The sequence below is a fragment of the Peromyscus maniculatus genome, chromosome 1 (assembly GCF_049852395.1).
Source record: "Peromyscus maniculatus bairdii isolate BWxNUB_F1_BW_parent chromosome 1, HU_Pman_BW_mat_3.1, whole genome shotgun sequence".
Lineage (NCBI taxonomy): Eukaryota > Metazoa > Chordata > Mammalia > Rodentia > Cricetidae > Peromyscus > Peromyscus maniculatus.
The window spans coordinates 117329482-117349382 of record NC_134852.1 but is presented as its reverse complement, the minus strand read 5'-3'; the positions used below and the strand labels follow the sequence as shown (position 1 = coordinate 117349382).

Below are 19901 nucleotides of genomic sequence, written 5' to 3'. Positions count from 1 at the left end.
TTGCCATATAGTCAAGAATGACCTTGAATTTGGAAGCTTCCTAACCTGTATCTCCTGAGTGTTAGGATGACAGGCACGCACCATCATCATTAAGTTGTGCTGAGACTAAACCCAGTGCTTGGTGAGTGTTAGGCAAGCGCTCTACCAACTGAACCACACCCCAAGGCCACACCCAGTGGCTATCAATGGTGCAATTTATTACATAAAGAGTACCACTAACTAGTATCACCTGTTAGTCCTACTAACTAGTCTTTAGACAGAATGGTATAAAATGACTTCACTGAAGTATAGATGACTGGATCTAACTTGAAAAGAAAGATGAAAAGCAGAGAGATGGAGCTGGCACCCTTAACTCTTCTGGTTTCGGCCTAGGGTAGGATGCCTGTTACTCTGTGCCAGTCCCTCTTGCACACAAAGTCCAGCAGAGCAAGATTAAAGCTCTGTTCTGGCTCCACAGAGGCTCCACTTCTGGATGAGGGAGTGGCCTGGCTACACTAATGGACAGCCAGTTTGGTCACTTAAAAGCATGTCCTGCCTTTCTGACCTCGCCTAAATCATTAGGCACAAAAAATACCTTTAACATTCTGGATTTCTCTGGAAGAAATTATAATCTGCTGCAGATGCCTTCAGACTGCAGTCTTTGCATGTTTGACAATTTTTGTACCTGGGATATGTGTCTGTTTGCTGTGTTGAGTGTGACAGGTACAAGTGATCCTTCTGTGACAGCAATCTAGGGATGCTATATGGGTGATTAGTGATCAGGGAGCTATTTTACGATGAATTGGGATGTTCAGCATGAACACATCTGAGCTATAAAGACGAGAATGATTTCAATGTTTTGGGTGTGTAAATCCCATTTTCACATGATTATTTCATAAGGTAGTCTCAAGGAAAGGAAAGGAAAGGAAAGGAAAGCAAATGCAAGTATCTGCTCTGCCTCTCCAACCAGTCACCAGTCCCTTAGAGACAACTCAGCTGTCCTGTCACTTTCCACTAGAGACACTATTTTAATTCAGCTAATTATGGCTAATTAGCATATAGTCAGCACTCTGAGCTAAAAACAAGAAAAAAGTAACCTTTGGTACAGCCATATTGTAGGCCTGTTGATGCAGACCTATAATGCTAGCAAGAGGGGCCTACTAGAGGCTGAAGAACAAGGACCACACATTCAAGGCCTATGTGCACTACAGAGTGAGTTTAAGATCAGCCAGAGAAACTATTGAGAGCTTGTATTAGAGGAAGAAGTAAAAAGTAAACTTGGAAATTCCAATTCAGTTAGTGGGGCATTTATGTAGCAGGTAGGAGGCCCTGAGTTCACCCCTAGCACCACATAAAATGCAGTTAAACAAATAACCAGCCATATCTCAGTGATTGCTTCTTCCTCCTTATGAGGACCAATTCAGATGACACAGGATTTAAGGGGAACTTTAGAGAAACTTTTAACTCAAAGCTTAGAGGTCAAGATTAGAGTCCTTTAGCAAAGTCTAATGTGCTAATATCAGCATCTAACCTTCCTTAATTTATGGTCGCTCATCTTTAATTTCTTTGTCAAAAGTGTTTCTTTCAGAAGTGAAGCCACTTGGGGCCCAGAGAGATGGTTTAGCAGTTAAGAGCACTTGCTGCTCTTTCAGAGGACAGGAATTTGGGTCCAGCACCCATATTGCATAGATGACAACAACCTGTAATTCTAGTTCAGATCAGATAGTGTGACATCCTCTTCTGCTGGCATTTGTGGACACCTTTAGACACATGTGCACACACATACATATACACACACTTTTTGATAACCCATGTGGATGAGATATACTCTCTGTCCTGACAGAGGCACGAATCACAGCCAACAAAATCCCTTGCAAGCATACCTAACTGAGTCCTGTAAGTCTTTACAATATAGTAAAACCTGTATCCTCACAATGCATTTTATCTGAACCAGTAAAAATTTCTGTCTTTATAAAGCTGTAAGTCAGTAGTAGAAAATTTCAAGTAATATAGAGAAAGATATCTTTGGTTTGGTTTCATTTCTGAGGCTGAATTTCACTTTCCAGCCTAGACTGATTTTTAACTCAGTGGTAAAGGTTCTATCTCTGTCTTCCAAGTGCTAGAAATACAGGCATCAGTCACCACACCTAGCATGAGAAAGATGCATTCTTCCTAACACAACACATAGCCAATAATTTCAGTTTGGGAATATAATCTAAAAGTGAGTAATTTTCTTCTTAAAGAAGCTTGTTTGTGCATATCTTCACATTCTCCCAGCCAGATAGGCTCTAAGGCACATTAGACCATTTAGAAAGTACATGAAAACCTTTAAAGCTCTTGGCTCACATGTTTGCAAGTGCATTTCCTCATACCAAGCCTCACTTTTCAGCCTAAAGCTGTAGGGAACAGCTTTGCTCACATTACTCATATGATGAACATTTTGATTTTAGGCTAAAAAGAAAAAGAAAGTACCCACAGACATAAGCACTTCTCAAAATATAACAGCACACTGACATTCTAGGCACAAGTTTTCTGAAAGACAGATAGCTAATGAGGTTATAATTCTGCTGTGTCTTGCTCTTCATTTAAGGCAAATCTCAATCCAAAGACAACTCAACCTGTGGAACCCAGACTTTAATATCCAACAGCCTGAGAGGCAGGAGCAGTTGACTGGGATTGATAGAATTAAACCAGAATTATATAAGCAGAGGTCACTGGACAGAGAAGACAAGAGTAACAGCAAAGCCTGTGGGAAACTGAACTTCATTTTAAACTATGACTGCACTTGAAACAGTTCATCCTGAAGATACAGAGATGTCAATTTGTCAGCCAAGGACTTCTCTGGGGCTTCAGATCCTTATATCAAGATCAACTTGCTTATTAACAGGACAACAAAACTGGTAAGTTTTGAATCCCCATCATTGGTTTTTCTGTTGCTGCTGATGTAATAAGCCAGTCAAGCTAAGTTAATAAATCCAGGTTTAATAAACAGAGCAAGAAATCCTAGGTGACCCTTGGGAAGGCAGGCTAGGAATCACATGGCAATAAAGGCTACCAGGTCCTGAGTAGCCCCGGGGGGCTTTCAGGAGGGATGGGCTGTTGCTTGGTAAGCTTTTTGAAAGGGGTAGGGTCTGGGGAGAGAGAGGTGGGGTTTCACCTAATCATCCCAGACCCTTTGGGTATATGGATGTCAGGGGCTGAGGTAGAGCTTCCACCACAACAAAATCACCAGACTAAAGTTCACAGGAAGACCCTGAACCCTGTATTTAATAAGGTGGTTTTTCTTATTTTATCACTACAAATTTTATTCAAAAACTCATCGTTTTTGGTTGTTAAAAGAAAAAAAAGTTCCAATATGAACTGGCTTGTCAATCAACTATAACACTGTTTAACAGACACACAGGTATAAACAACTGGGCTCAGAATCTCCCATATCTCTTGAGGTATCTGGACTGCCTCCTGTAATGCTCTCGTCCTCCACCTTCTCTGGTGCCACCATGCCTAATGTCTCTGGATGGAGAATGCCTTTCCCGGGATCGGGACCTGGATCTATGCCTCTTGCGATGGAGCCTAGACAGCTTCTGTTTGAGCTCTCTTGAGATTGGCTTCAGATGCATGAAGTTGCAGAAGGACCCTCTTAGGCACTTGCCCATCTCATACTGGTGGCAGCAGGCTTCCGTGAAGTCAGTCACTGGGGACAGCTCTGAATGGATTGGCTGCCCATTAAACCAGCGGTTATTCAAGTCCATCACAGCTTTCTTTGCATCCTCCTCATAACGAAACTTGACATACACATTCCCCATCAGGTGGTCTCCTAGGTTATCACAGACGTTCATCTCTTCAACCTGTCCATACTTTTCTTCCATCTCAGTGAAGACTTCCTCAAAGAACTCATCATAGTGCTCCTGCATCTCCCAGTCACTCATAGCACAGCGCACACCATCAGCAGACTGGGCAGAGTTTTGAGGGTTATGGTAAATGTTCATGAGGGCAACGGTCTGGCTAAAGGTTGGTTTATTGTGCAACCGAGAACATCTGTCTCCATGACGACATGCTCCAGTTCTGAAATAAAATGTACAGTTGAGTCTGTAACGGAATAAGAATAAGAAAAAATGATTATTTCTCGGGAGATATGGCAGAAACATCATTAACACGATCCTATTTCCCAGCTATATGTCTTCCAATCACAGCAGTTTGGCAGCTCTTGGTGGCTCTGTTTCCTTTTACAGGAAGTATGTTAGAGGTTGTTAACTCCAGCCCCCTACAGAAGTGTTCCAATTCTAACTTGCTTCCTGCTAATCTAAACCCCCTCTCCATTTAATATTTTCTTTGCTTTTTTTAAGACTGTTATACTCTCTGGGTCCTGGATGTCACCTATAAAATAAGGACAATGCCAACAAGGCATTCTTCTAAGAACTGAAATTTATATTCATATTCACAGGCCTAAGTGCTTATCTAAAAACAAAAACAGAAAACAAAGTCCAGGTTCTCATGTTTGGAGAGGAAATTTCTAAGCTGGTCTGAAGCAAGTAGGTCTCTGGGAAACCTCATTGCAGACATGCTATTTGGAGACCCAGCTTGCCTTAGAAACCACACATCAGCACACGTCTGTCACAGAGCCTCTTTAGTAGTGCTCATATACTTCATGGAACCACAGCCATGCAAACCATCAGGTGCTGGGTGGTCTGTAAGATCTGTGATATGAACTGTTACCTGATGCAGCTTCCCTATTCAGTTGTCAGCTGCAGAGGGAGGAATGCTGTCCCACAGACACTTTTAGCAAGAGCCACAAGCTTAGGTCCTCACCCTGAGGTAAAGACTGAAGGTCTCCATCTCAGTGAAATCTGGTGGACCATGAAGACCAGTTATCCTCTGTATCCAACTACAGTAAAGTCTGAGTTTATAAGGAGAGGAAAATGATTGCCATTGATTTCCTTACTTCATGCAACCTAACTGGATTAGACAATATCTCTTTAGAAAATCAACTGAAAATAAAGAGCTTGTTGGACAAACGTCTAGCTGAAAATACACAAGGGTTCCACATGAAACTTCCATCCTGCACTCCCTGCAAACACTTTTGCTTCAGTCAATAAATTATCTGAAGTAATGAAATAAAAACTACAAGGAAGCTGCGTGGTGGTGGTGTACACCTTTAATCCCAGCACTCAGGAGGGAGAGGCAGGCAGATCTCTGAGTGTGAGGCCAGCCTGGGCTACAAATTGGGTTCCAGGACAACCAGGACTACACAGACAGAGAAAACCTGTCTTGGAGGGTGGAGAGTACAAGGGAAAAGGGTGATTTCTACCAGACAAGCTGAATCTAAAAAACATCCTAACTTATAATATCACAGCTAAATATTTTATTGGAAAAGACCCACATTTCATTTCTTAAGAGATCCAAAAGTTATGAGGCATCCCATGTTCCTCTTTCTGATGACTGTTTCAGCTGAAATAACGTAAGTAACCTATATTTAAAAAAAAAATAAAAAATCTGAATTCCTTGCTCAGATACCCCTTCACTACACAGATATGAACAAAGGGCCAGAACTACTATGCTCCTAGTTCTTTAAGTCCCAGTCTTTAGGCATTTATAATGGAAGCCTCTCATGTCACAACTGGCATGCACATTTGACTACATTCCAGGCCATCTTCTCTGTGACCTCAGAATTTAGGAAATGCACTCTTCCACAGTACCAAACAAATTTGTATGTAAATAATTATTGATACAGGGCCTCTATATAGTTCTGGCTGTCCTGTAACCTGCTATCTAGACCAGACTGGCCTCAAACTCACAGAAATCCCTGTGTCTCTACCTCCGGAATGCTGGATCCCATAACATGTACCACCATACCTGGCATTGAATGTTTACTTAAAGCACTTTAAGGTTTTATTTTAAATTATGTATTTGTGGCTGGGAAGTTGTGGCACAAGTTTTCAATCCCAGCACTCAGGAAGGCAAGGCAGGGGGATCTCTGATTTCAAGACCAACCTGTTCTACAGAGAGAGTTCCAGAATATCCAGGGCTGTGAAGAAAAACCCTGTCTCAAAAAACAAAAAGTATATGTGAGGGGTGGATCTGCATACCTAAGTGCAGGTGCCTGTGGTAGCCAGAGTCAATGGCTCTCCCTAGATGTGGAGCTACAGGTGGTTGTGAGGCATTAGATTGCATCAAGTGGATTTGGGGAACCAAACTCCTGGCTTCTGCAAGAGCAGTTCACACTCTGAAATACTGAGCCAAATCTCTCCTGTCCCTTTTCTATATTTTTGTCATCCTGAACACAACCAATACAGCCCTCCTCCATGACTACTGAGAACTCAAATTTTATCCCATCTGATTCTCTAAAACTGGCTTGCTACTGACACCCAGTAAAATGTCTACAGTGACTGCTGATTTGGGCATGAGACTTTTAGAAACATTTCCTCTTTCAAACACAGCAGATTATCTGTATAAAAGTGCCTGATCAGACAGCCTCCATCCTAGGTAGTAGAATATTTTCAACAGTGAGAATTTGGCACCAAAAGTGTTACTTATTGCAAACACAGAGGCTTCCTATCACAGATATCTGTATAAACCTTATACGAGATTTAGGACCACCCAAATGATGACTACTTAGAGCAGATTAAGACAGACACTTAATCTTTAGGTTTTTCAAAGCAGGAATTGTCCTTCAAGGCGTCTGGAGCCATTCCTTTAGCCCAAACTTCAGCCAGCACACTGGAAATAAGTATATTCCAATATAAGTAAAAATGGTATTATTTTCTCGCTTACCCTATGCAAACCTTAATTTACAAAGAAAAGCAGGCTCCCCACCCTGAGGTAGGCAGGAAGTTTATTTGGTCGAAACCGCTCCCAATGATTAGCCCCAGAGACTGAGTCTAAGCAAGGATGGTGCCATGGCAATACTGACTGGACACTCAAAGCCCAAAGTTGCAAAAAACTGTTAACTCGCCGCAGAAGCCAGGGCATCAGTGGGAGTGCGGCGTGGGGCAGAGTCCCGCGTTGAACCTGGTACCGAGCCCCACGGAGCCCAAGGCCCATCCGGAGCTGCCAGCCAGGTCCCACCGCTTGACCCATGAAGCAGGGGCGCACAGACGCGCGAGGCCGCCAGGGCCTCCCACCCGTTACCATTCGCCGTCTCGGCCCAAGCCCCGGTATGCCGCCCCTACTCACTTGAAGTTTTTCGGTACTAAAGATGGAAGGCAAGAAGTATTCAGCCATTTTCCAGCAGACGCCTGCAACACAGGACCCGGAGCGCCAACTACTCTGAAATCCTGTGAAGCCATCTCTGGACAAGAAAACGCTGCCCACGCCCATCATGCTGACGCGGTCCAATCGGGAGAGGCGCTCCTCTGCGGGGGCGGGATGAAGAACTCCCGCAGGCTCCGCCCCCCGGCACTGACGCCAGCACACTTCCTGCTGCCCTGGAGGATTCCGGCCGTTTCCTGGTCCGCGGGCTTCCTACTGCTGCTCCAGGCATACTCAGAGCTCTGGTTTCTCGGCTCCTGCTCTGGGACCTCGCCTTCGTCCCTTGCTGGTCCTCAGGCTCCAGGCCTCACGCTATAGACAAGGACCCCTACTCGGCCTTCTGGAGGGATTTAAACCTATAGCATCCCCACAATTACCAGCTCACCTTCAAGTTAACAACTTCCAGGCAGAGCCTAATTCCGTTGTCTCCAGCTGAGTCTCAGGCTGAGGGATCATCTTGGTTGGATAACCTTGTTTTCTCTGGCTATAGAGCCTCTTCTACCAGATGGTGAACCATGGAAGAGGGAAGGCTGCTGGGTTGTGGGAAGCTTAGGTCTCCATACAGGCTCTCACGAATTAATATGGTTACTGGAGCCAGATGAGGTGTTTTTATTTTCTGTTCCCTACAATGACCTTGAAGATGAAGAGGGGAAGCTTCACTTCTCTGTATATAAGTTTGACAGGTTCTTTCGCTCTGACTTGGTAAAGTGGTGGTGGACTACTACTTAGATTTGGCGCATAATTTGGAAGTTTATCGAGTATGTCACCAATGTGAGCCTAGCATTTCTTCATTTGGTGTGGAGGAGTTGCTTATTAGTTTTCATGGAAACAGACTGCTTACACATTATGTTATTTGGAAGCAAACTACAAATGTCACAATGAATTTTTGTTTTTTAGAAGCTCTTTGTATGTCTGGAGGGATAGGTTTTTAAGAACATTGATTTTAATGTATACAAGAATCATTTGCTAAAACTATTAAGGAATCACTTTTCCTCTTCCTTAGCTCTTTATCAGTCCTCACAACATTTTCTTCAGAGATATCTCAGGTTGTACTAACTGGGTCCTGGAATCCTGTTCATTGTACTCTAAGCTGAAAGTCCATTGCCTGATTGACAGTACCAAGTCCGTTCCTGGGTTCTCCTATTGGCTCAACAACGCTTTCAGGATCAAATCCTCAATTTTAACCCTGAGCCTGTCTGTGCTTGAGAAGGCTTAGCATTGCAATTTCAAACATAAAACTCATTAAAATTCTAAGTCAGTCAGTCTGAAAAGAAGGCAAAACTGACCCACAGAAGGTCGTCTCATGTCAGACTTAGGAGAGGAGGCACAGAGTCTATGTAGCCATGCTTACATTTCAAACATGGGATTCCATGGCATACTTTCCCTCCATTTACATCCTTGTCAGTCCCTACTGAGCCCGCCTAAAGTTCCAGGCTGAGCAAAACTGGACTTTCTTAGGAAACTGATGGTTTCAAGATGCCTGTTGAGATTCCCTGAGTCTACTCTTAGTGCCTTTTCTGAGGCCAGTGGTGCTCTCTTCACCTTGGCATCCAGAGGGACCAAGTCATTTTCTGGCTCAGGCACTGATCCAATTTAGGATTGAGCCTTGAGTGAGTCAGAGACTTAGTCTGCTAATGAAGAAGACCCCCAAATCTTTACCCCAGGACCAAATACCCCTAAAGTACTCTTCAGACCTCATATATTTACAATCTAGAGCCTTCCTCACACCTTAGTAGTTCTCTCCACGTGCCCTGAAGTACCTGTGCCAGCTCTGTCATGCTATGTAGATAAGGAAAGTGTGGCCAAGGTCATGTTGGGCTCCATCTTCATGTAGGAAAGGAAGAGAAGGTATGGAGAATAGCTGTTGATAAAGCTAGAGTGATTTGGGATATTGTGGAAGGAACAGACCTCTTCATTTTGAATAACATTTGTAAACTCAAAAATGGATGCTGGGGAGAGCAAGGATTATCTTCAAATCCCAGCTGCCAAAATCAGGAGGCAACTGAAGAGGATTAAATGAATGGAATAGGAAGGATGTTCATAGTAATATCGAGTGTGCCCAAAATAGCACCCCTTGGGGGCATTTAACAAAAGTATATGGGTATAGAATCCAGCCATGATGATGAGCTCTGATGAAGTCTGATCTCAGGCTTTGGTAGGGAGGCATTGTTCATACCATCCAGACAGACTCTTTTGTAATGATCTGGCAAATGGAGCCAAAAAATAGCTAGAGAAGTTTTAGGTAGCTCAGTGGGGATCCTGGAAGTTGCCATCTAGGGGTTTTGTGGAGAGAGCAACAGTGTGTACACAGAGGCTGACCACAGTCCAGGTGAGGCAGGTCCTTGGGGGAAAGGTCTCCTCAAAAAGGACAGGAATATGGTGTCAGGCTACAGAGACCTCCTAGCCATGAGATCAATAACATTGCAGCCCTCTTCCAGAACTAAGAGTTTCTGGGTCATTGTTGGAAAATTCTGGACTGCAAAAGAATTAAGAATGTGTGATTCATCCCAGCACTCGGGAAGCAGAGGCAGGCGGATCTCTGTGAGTTCGAGACCAGCCTGGGCTACCAAGTGACCGAGTTCCAGGAAAGGGCGCAAAGCTACACAGAGAAACCCTGTCTCGAAAAAACCAAAAAAAAAAAAAAAAAAAAAAAAAGAATGTGTGATTCATCATGAAGCATTTACCCAGGCTTTTGGATGGCCGTAGGAGAAGGGAAGTGCTATGAGTGGAATTACAGACTGTTTTATAATCTGCCTCTATTATATGCACTATAATAATATGCACTATTTTTAATGTGACTGTGTCCAGAAACTGAGAACAGAGATCTGAAATTAACTAAGGCTTTGCTTCTATGATGCAGAAGCAGGAAATACCCTGTGAATAATGTACACCAGCAGAACAATGAGAGAGTAGGTAAATGAGCAGGCATGAAACCACCCGATGAAGAAGAGAACACACTTGTACTTTTACTCTTGGTATTCTGTTCCCATAGTCCCTGTGTGTGTTGAAGTTTTGTTACTGCTTTTCATAGCTCTTCTTTGACTTACCATTTTTTTAAATGTCCTACATGCTTGCCTGCTCCCTGATTTTTTTTTTTAAAGATTTATTTATATGTATACAGTGTTTTGCTTGCATACCACAGAGGGCACCAAATCGCATTATAGATGGTTGTGAACCACTATATGGATACTGGGAATTGAACTTAGGACCTCTAGAAGAGCAGCCAGGGCTCTTAAATTCTGAGCCATCTCTCCAGCCACAACTTACCATATTTTACACTCAACATTAATTATAACATTTAACAACAGAGATGAATGCAGTGGATGTGGTTTGTGTATTTTTATTGTATACAATATTTCATTGTTCTAACATATGACCTATAAGCATTCTTTCTAGAAAGATTTTATCCACTGATTTTTATTTTATGGGTAAATGTGTTTTGGTTGCATGTATGTCTGTGCCTGGTACCTACCAAGGTCAGAAGAGGGCATTATTGCTGGAGGTACAGGCAGTTAAGAGTCCCCATGTGGGTCCTGGGAATTGAACCTGGGCGTCTAAAAGAGCAGTAAGTGTTCTTAACTATGGAGACTTTGTTCCAGCCCCTTAGTATTTTTATAATGATGACATTCAGGTTATTAATTGTGATTCAGAATATCATAACAGAGAATGACTTTATGTTCGTCTGTTGGTTCGCAGTGCCACTGTTTTTTAGAGTATATTCCCTGTTGAAGTTTAGATACAGTTGTTCAACATTTCCAAGTAGTTACAAGGCCCTTTCCACAGTGGCTCCTCAAGTAGGTCCCCTGCTGGTGAGATGTCACCATTTCCAGGGCTCCACTTTCTCACCAACTCTTGCTCTCCTCATGCTGGTTAGGGTGTATGTGTATCCATGTGAAACGCCATGACTGCTTTTTTTCTTGGCTGCCAAGGTTGATCATCTTTTTTATGTGTTTATTTGTCATTCTGGCTTCCTTTCTTGTGAAAGGCTATTCAGCACACTCTTCTGCTGCTTTCTCCTCCATGATGATCTAAGTTCTTTTTATAGTCTGTATGTAAGTCTATGTTAGTTATATGCACTATAGTCATCTGTCAGTTTATGGTGGTGTGTATATTGTGTGTACTCTGTGTGTGACTTACTGTAATTTGTGTGTGTGTATGGGTACTTATGTGTACCAAGTGTGGAGGCAAAAGGACAATTTGGGGGCAGGGCCCGTTCTAGCTTTGTATGTTATTAGTTAGGTCAAGGTCTCTTTTGGTTGCTCCTGTGCTTCATACGCTAGGCTAGCCTGCCTTTGAGCCTGTCTCCCATCTCACTGTAGGACTGTTACGGTTACATGCATGCCACAATCTTGCTTTTTACATGGGTTCTGGGGGTGGAACTCAGGTCTTCAGGCTTGTTGAACTCCTCCTGGATGGTCCAGGGTCCTGGGGATTTCGCTACGCCCAGTGTGGGATATCTGAGGAAAAAAAAAAAACTATGTACACTATGCTCTTATGTCTGTTAACTTTATTCCTCTACAATAAAACTATCTACACAGCTACAGCTCCATCTGGCATTCAGGGCGGGAATAACTCTAAATACACCAAGCTCTTTGTCCATCTATTTTATTTCTCTGAGAGGAAATCCTGTCTCTATAACTTCAGTTCTGTCCGATTCGCTCTCATAGTCCTGCTAATGGCTAAGCTCTGATGCTTCTCACCTCATTTTCATCCTTTGTTTCTTCTCCCTCCATCCTACTAGCTCTCTCCTCCTGGCTTAAGAGTTCTGCCTTACCATCTACCTCTGTGTTACCTCTGTGTTCTTCTCTTCTCCCTGATCATACCATTCTCTCTGCTCTAGAGAAAATGCCTCTTTCTTCTCTCCCTGGCCACACAGTTCTCTGCCTCCTCAGGAATGTTGCTCTACATTCCACCTCGATATGTTAAAAACCTCTTTTGTTCTCAGTCAATTGCTCAGGAGAGCCACTAGGCCTTGAGGCAGAGCATATGAGCAAAGCTATGAGTCTCCAGCCAGCTATTCTCCTAGCCTCAGCAGGGGAGTTAGCAACCTAGAAGTTCAGCAGGTCTGGGGAGCTGAACTGCTAGCCAAATAGTCTGGAAATATTTGGGCATGTAAGAATTTCATAGCAGAAGACAGCTGAAATATTAAAGGCTGGATAATACCAAATATTAATAATAAATGGCTTGCCTTTTGACAGACCCTTGGCCGGTCAAAGTATAGCTTTAATACACAGCTGAATATCTATAATATATTCTTGCAGTGCACAAGACCCTCCCTTTACCCACTGAGGTATCTGTCTGGACTCCATGGTGACTTTTAATAGAAATTCTTATGCCTATTGTCATAAAATGTATCAGCGTGCTGGGGATGCTGTGAATGTGTTACTCTGATTGATTGATAAATAAAATGCTGATTGCCAGTAGCCAGGCAGGAAGTATAGGCAGGACAAGCAGAGAAGAGAATTCTGGGAACAGGAAGGCTGAAGGAGGAGACACTATCAGCCCCCACCGCCATGAGAAGATGTAAAGTACCGGTAAGCCACAAGCCACGTGGCAATTTATAGATTAATAGAAATGGGTTAATTTAAGATATAAGAACTAGATAGCAAGAAGCCTGCCATGGCCATACAGTTTATAAGTAATATAAGCTTCTGAGTGATTATTTTATAAGTGGGTAGTGGGACTATGGGGGCTTGGTGGGACTGGAGAGAAACTCTCCAGCAACATATGTTGCCCAATGGTTTGAGATTCCACCTAAAACCTGAGAATGCTTAAAAAAAAGAAGATTCTAAAATGGAGCTAAAACAGGTTCCTAGTTGTCTCTCTCAAGTTAGCTGCAGCCTGCAGGCTTGAGCTACTCTATGGTGGGTTTGTGGCATGCAGGCTTGACCTATGCCATGTTACACAGAGGTGTCTCCAAGCTACGTACTATGCTGTATGGTAGATATAGTTTTCTTACTAGTTAAAAAAAAAAAATGTTTTCTGGGCTACATGCTGCTTTGACAGAGGCATAGACCCACTGCCTCGAGAGTCCAGCAGTGAGCATGGTTCCTCAAAAGCTGGCAGTAAATGTACCACCACCATGTTGGGAAGCTGAGGTGGACAGAAAATGCTACAGTTTAAAGCAATAGATTCACAATAAGACAGATTCAGATGAGATAAACCTCTAAATTGTTTACAACGTGTGTAAACATGTATGTAGGCTTGGAAGAGAGAAAAATGTAATATATGCAGTTATATAAAGCAATAGAAAGTTTTAAAAAATTAAGTCTTTAAAGACAAAGTAAAGGTAATATAAAAATAAGCCATGTAAAGATAGATAATACATAGAGAATCTGGATTGTGTTGTCTTTGGGATTTTTAACTGCAGAAAGATGTTTGATTGTAAAGGCAGATGAGTTAAACCAATATGTATATTTTAAAGGTATCTTGATTTCAAAATTTGGATCTAAGTATATCTTGCTTTGGAAAGGAGGCTCTTCTTTTGTTTCCACAGAAAGCAAGAAGCTATGGATTTGTTCCAGATTAAGATACATCAGGTTTGACCAGCCAAGACCCCCTAAAAGGTCTCCAATGACACCATGGCCCAGATGATCCACCATCCAGAATGGTTTCAAGGCAACTGGCTCAGACAATACAGACTTATGGACTACCCCATAACCCTAAAATTTTCTTTATGTCCCCATAAGAATACAGTGCCCTCATCCAACAAGAAGTAGTATGAGAAGCTACACCCAAATTTCCAAATGTACCAACCTGGCTTTGGAGATGGAACTGGCTCACTCCTTCTCTAAATACAAGCATACTGCTAAAAAAAAAAAAAAAAAAAAAAAAAAAAAATTCCCATATCAGAAGAGCCCTCTGGTGTGGGACAGAGAAAAACCAATACTTTTATTTAAAGAACCAATATTTTATTTATTTTATTTAAAATATTTTATTTATTTATTTATTTGATTATAAATTTGATCTCTTTCTAAAGAAAAAAGGGGAATATGATATAGATATGATAGGATGAAAGGGTAGATTATTGAAGCTACTTTTAAAGAACAACTTGTTTAAAAATGTTTTACATTAGTACGGAATATTGATACAAATTTAAAGTTAATTTTCTTATACTGTATATATATATATATATATATATATATATATATATTTCTACTCTCATTTGAGGTATTATGTCTATGTAACTTATTTAGATTGAAATGGATAATTAAAAATATAGATTAATAATTAGTCTTCTATGATAGTCAAACTTATAGTCATGTTAAGTTTTCTAGGTATTTATAGATATAATTAGGTAATCTTCAAACACTTCAATGACCTACAGAATATGGCATTTAAAATGTTTTAAAAATTTAGACTTTCTGGACAGGGAGACATGTCTGCTCCTGGCAGCACTGATTTACTTCAGAGAGGAGGATGAGCATAGAAGACACTCTATATGGAGTTTATCTTCTTCTTGGCAAAAATAGCCATTTGGGCAAGAAACTGTTCTTTCCTGGACTGCTTGATTTACTGGACAAGCAGGATCCATAGTAAGGTGACCACTGAACTTTGCTTGGCAAAATGGTCCTTCAGGTTCCTGCTTTGCAGAGGAAACTTCCAGACATTCTACAGGACACAGAAAGAAGTGACTGAGAGACTATAGGCCTGTGGGCTGAAGACAGATGCCTTTACAGAGGAACTTTGGATGACTGTCCAGTCTGCCAACTGTCTCTGTCTACTCTTGCAAGACTCCTGAAAGTTGCTTGTGTCCTTCTCCCATATCTCAGGTAATATTATATCCTTCTGAGGTCTTTGATGTAGTTGAAGACTAGATAGTTATAATTTCCTTAGTTATGATAAAAGATAAATTAGATATAAAACCTTAGACTCACAAATATAGGATAGATAGAATATCTTCTTTAATTTTGCCAAATACAAATAGACTAGATATTATAGACTAGATATTATAACTGTAATTCTTGCTTGATAATTGTTTTGTTATATGTAATTTTACTTTGTTAAAGTTAAAACCTTCCTTTTTGGAAAAAAAAGAAAAGGAGAAGTGCTGGGGATGCTGTAAATGTGTTACTCTGATTGATTGATAAATAAAATGCTGATTGCCAATAGCCAGGCAGGAAGTATAGGTAGGACAAGCAGAGAAGAGAATTCTAGGAACAGGAAGGCTGAGGGAGGAGACGCTGCCAGCTACCGCCATGAGAAGATGTCAAGTACTGGTAAGCCACAAGCCACGTCACAACTTATAGATTAATAGAAATGGGTTAATTTAAGATGTAAGAACTAGATAGCAAGAAGCCTGCCATGGCCATACAGTTTATAATAATATTAAGTCTCTGTGTGTTTGATTGGGTCCAAGCTGCTGCAGGACTGGTGGGTGAGAGAGATTTGTCCTGACCATGGCCAGGCAGGACTAGGAAAACTTTAGCTACATCAGTGTTTTCCACTGTAAAGTAGCATGGCTGTATTAAGAAATCCCAGGATGTTGTGAATATATTTCTCCTTTATTTTCTATTGCAAGTTTTCGAGTTTGTGGGATTTGTTTGGTAATGTTTGAGATGGATTTTCACTATGTATCTCTGGCTGACCTTGAATTCATTATAGAGAGTAGATCAAGCTAGCCTCAGACTTGTAATGACACTCCTGCCTCTGCCCCACAAGTGCTGTGATTTCAGGAGGATGCTACCATTCATGGCCAGAAGTTTTAAAATCTTCATTTTCTGAAATTAAAATATAATTACTTCATTTTCTCTTTTCCTCTATCTCTTCCATGCACACCCTACCCCAATCTCTCTCAAATTTATGGCCTCTGACTTACCTACCTTTTAAATTGTTCTTATACATATGTATGTATCAAATGTAATTTCTGTCTTCCCAGATTAGAGTTTTTTCCCCCCTCATATAACAGAGGCATCTTGAATTGGTCTGCTTGGATGCCATAACAAGATCCCACAGGATAAGCATCTAAGCAGACATTGATTTCTTACAGTTCTGGAGCCTGAGAGGTCTAAATGCAAGGTATTGATTGGCAAGGCTCACAGCTGATAGTGCTCCCTCCCATCTTGCCTTCCCTACGTCCTCACCCACTGAAGAGAACCTGAGTGCTAACCTTATAAGAAGGGCACTAGTTCCACCATGGCACCCCACACTCATGATTTCCTCTAAATCCAACTATTGTTCAAAGGACCCATCCCAAACTGCCATTACACTGGAGGATTCAACTCCAGTTCATTTATGACACACCCCACATTTAGTTTCTGGAGTGTTTCCCCAGTGATGTGTAGTGCAGTGCAGTGTATGCTCTGTCATATGTGGATTTCCATCTAAGAAGAATCTGCTTCTGGATTCCTTTTCCTATCCATTGCTCTGCTGCACTGCACCTTCACATTGCATAGTTTGCCAAATACTCTTATTGCATAATGCACCTTATCATCTAAAAAAGCAAAAACTTCTCTTGGTTCAGTTTTCACTGATACTTGATTTTTCACATAATTTTTAAAGCTACATTGTCAAACAAAAATTCTTTCTTTTAGGATCTTAAACTATCACTATATTATAAGAACCAGATCACAAGAAAATAGTTTTTTAAAAGTTAGAATTTTCTCCCTTTCATTTTCAGTTTGTCTTAACCATATGCTGATACAATTCTGTAGTCTTCCGAGGGACTCTGAATCCTCAAATTCAACTGAAAATACTTTTAAAATGCATTTGTACAGCACTGACATGGCATTACATGTTATGTCCTAGAGGGATTGGGTAGAGTATTTGCCTAGTATGAACAAAACATGACCACACCTACTCCAACAAGGTCACACTTCCTTATAGTGCCATTCCCTTTGGGGGCCATTTTCTTTCAAACCACCACAAGGTCTTTATCTCAAGCTTCATTCAGTATGACAGTCAGTCGACATCTTTTTGCCTCTGAGTCAAGATGTAGGACTCTCCTCTCCAGCACCACTTCTGACGGCATGCCACCATCTTCCCTGTCATGATAATAATGGACTGGACCTGAAACTGTAAGCGAGCTCCTTCAATTAAATGTTTTCTTGTAAAGAGTTGACTGGTCATGGTGCCTCCTCACAGCAATAGTAAACCCTAACTAAGACAGAAATTGGTATAAGGAGTCAAGTATCACTGTGATAGGCCTGACCATGCTTTTTTTTTTGAGTAATATGAACCTTGGTACTTTGGAATGCTTTAAGCATTGCTTAATGGGCATACTAGAAGCATGGAAGACAATGGTGTTGATAATGATTTAAAATGTCAGGAGCTGCTGTCTCAAGAGGTTGTAGAGAATGTTAGTATGTGACCTAGAGACAGTTTTGTGATATTTTGGTGAAAAAAGTAGCTGCCTTTTGCCCTTCTCCAAAGAGTTCTGCCTGAGGCTAAAGTGAATAATTTTCGATGAATTCCAACAGTAGAAGAAATCTCAAAACAGCCTAGTATAGACTCTGTCATGTGGATATTAGTGGTACCTCTGGTGAATATATATAATAAAGAGGAGAAAACTGAGCAAGGAAAAATATTTGAGGAGAAAAAGGGCATCAGAGAGTGGAATGGAGCTAATCCTCTGCTCAAGAAGATAAACGGATTAAGAAATGGAATAAAGGGAGTGGTGACCTCAGGGCAAGATCCAACACAGCTAAGTTTCCAATTTGTGAAAAGGAACTGGAAAAAAGTTTAGAGCCAGGTGTGGTGGGCACACCTTTAATCCCAGCACTGGGAAGGCAGAGGCTGGTGGATCTCTGAGCATGAGGCAAGCCTAGTCTAAAGAACAAGTTCAAGGACAGCCAAGCTTAGGCAGTATAGGAAAACCGAAAGTGAATAAAGATGTAATTAAACAAGGGGGCCATGTTCCAGCCTTAGTAAGCAGCAGAACATGGCAGCTTTGGTCACATGGTTCTGGCTTTACACATGGCAGCAGCAGAGTAACCACTACTCTCTGGGTCATGTTTTCCAATGGTAAATAATCAGGAGCAGAATAATTAGTCCTTAGGAATTACTTGTGAGTGTATCCATAAAGACTTATGGAACAAAGCCCCTGAGACTAGGCATGTGTCAGGGGTGTCCCTGAATGAAGGCCTAGTAGAAAGGCCATTGGATGAAGCTATGAAGTTGAAGCCTGGATTGCCTTGAAGAACTCCAGATGTTAGATATGCTAGAGCCATGGGATACCTGCTGAGGAGAGCTGCTAACAGGGAGTGGAACAAGCCCAAGAGAAAGAAGTGTGGTGCAGTCAACAAAGCTGAATGCAGTGGGAGATGTGGAGAGCATTTTGACATTAGAGATGGAAATGCAAAGTTTGGAGTTTGCCCAACTGGTTTTCAGTCTTATTTTGGTTCAGTATTTCCTCACTGTGCTCCCTTCCCTACCTTCTGGAATGGTGCCATTAAATATTGGAAGTATATGATCTGTTTTTTTATGTTAATTTTACACAGGATTACAGTTAAGAGATTACCTGAATTGCAGAAGAGACTTTGAACTTTGGACTTTTAAACATTGTTGAGGCTATGATAGACTATGGGGACTTTTGAAGTTGGACTATGCATTTTGCACTATGTTATGGCTGTAATCCTTTGGGGGCCAGGGAGTGGAATATGGTTTGAAAGAAAATGGGCCCAAAGGGAGTCGCGCTATTAGGAGATGTGTCCTTGTTGGAGGAAGTGTGTCATTGTAAGGGTGGGCTTTGAGGTCTTATTCTCAAGCTTTACTCAGTGTGAGTCAGTTGACTTCCTGTTGCCTCTGAGTCAAGATGTAGGCCACCATGTTCCCTGCCATGATGATAATGGACTGAACCTCTGAAACTGTAAGCAAGCTGCTGTGGATAGCGCTCTGTATAAATAAAATGCTGATTGGCCAGTAGCCAAGCAGGAAGTATAGGTGGGACAAGCAGAGAAGAGAATTGTGGGAACAGGAAGGCTGAGGAGGAGATGCCAGCCTGCTGTCCAGGGAGCAGCATGTAAAGGCAATAGGTAAAGCCACAGAACATGTGGCCACATATAGATTAACACAAATGGGCTGAGTTTCAGTGTAAGAGCTAGTCAGTGGTAGGCCTGAGCTATGGATGAGCTGTTTAATTAATATAAGCTTGTGAATGATTATTTTATAAGTGGTTGTGGGGTCAGTGGGGCTGGGCAGGACTGGAGAAAACTTCAGCTACAGCAAGCCCCCTCAATTAAATGTTTTCTTTATAAGAGTTGCAGTGGTCATGGTGCCGCCTCAGAGCCATAGTAAACCCTAACTAAGACAATTACCCTGTCAGCCTATAGAAAAATAATTACTATGCATACTGCATTTACCAGACATGGTGGCTCATTCTTGTAACCCATCATTTGGGAGGCAAAAGCAGTACAATTGCTGCAAGATGGAGTCTAGTTTAAGCTACATATTGAGTTTCCAAGTCCATTTCACAGGGAAAAATTATCTCAAAAAACAAAAAAAAAAAAACAAAAAAAAAAACAAAACAAAACCGAAAAACAAAACAAAACAAAACAAAAACACTCAGGGTTGGGTATTTAGCTCAGTGGTAGAGCGCTTGCCTAGCAAGCACAAGGCCCTGAGTTTAGTCCTCAGCTCTGGAAAAAAAAAACCAACCAAACAGAAACAATAATAAAGATAAACAGTAGTATCATTTCCTAAAGAGAGACTTCTCCAATTCACCCAAGCAGAATTAGTTA

At 41.6% G+C, this 19901-nt stretch overlaps 1 protein-coding gene across 7 annotated transcripts in view; it reads right to left on the bottom strand.

The window, feature by feature from the left end:
* Window positions 1–2941: 2941 nt before the first annotated feature.
* LOC102910455 (splicing factor U2AF 35 kDa subunit-like) overlaps window positions 2942–19901 on the bottom strand; it is a 67915-nt gene continuing 50955 nt past the window's right edge. For 2 of the 7 annotated variants that reach the window (XM_042281465.2, XM_076549760.1), the window contains exons 2-3: window positions 11585–11681; window positions 2942–4065 (exon numbers count right to left, since the gene is read on the bottom strand). In XM_042281465.2, the coding sequence (XP_042137399.1) occupies window positions 3399–3965 (567 nt within the window). In that variant the 5' untranslated portion in view covers window positions 3966–4065; window positions 11585–11681 and the 3' untranslated portion in view covers window positions 2942–3398. Of the gene's footprint in view, window positions 4066–7149; window positions 9662–11584; window positions 11682–13980; window positions 14033–19901 lie in introns of those variants that run through there. The other 5 variants (XM_042281471.2, XM_042281468.2, XM_076549747.1 and 2 more) reach the window with 4 other exon arrangements.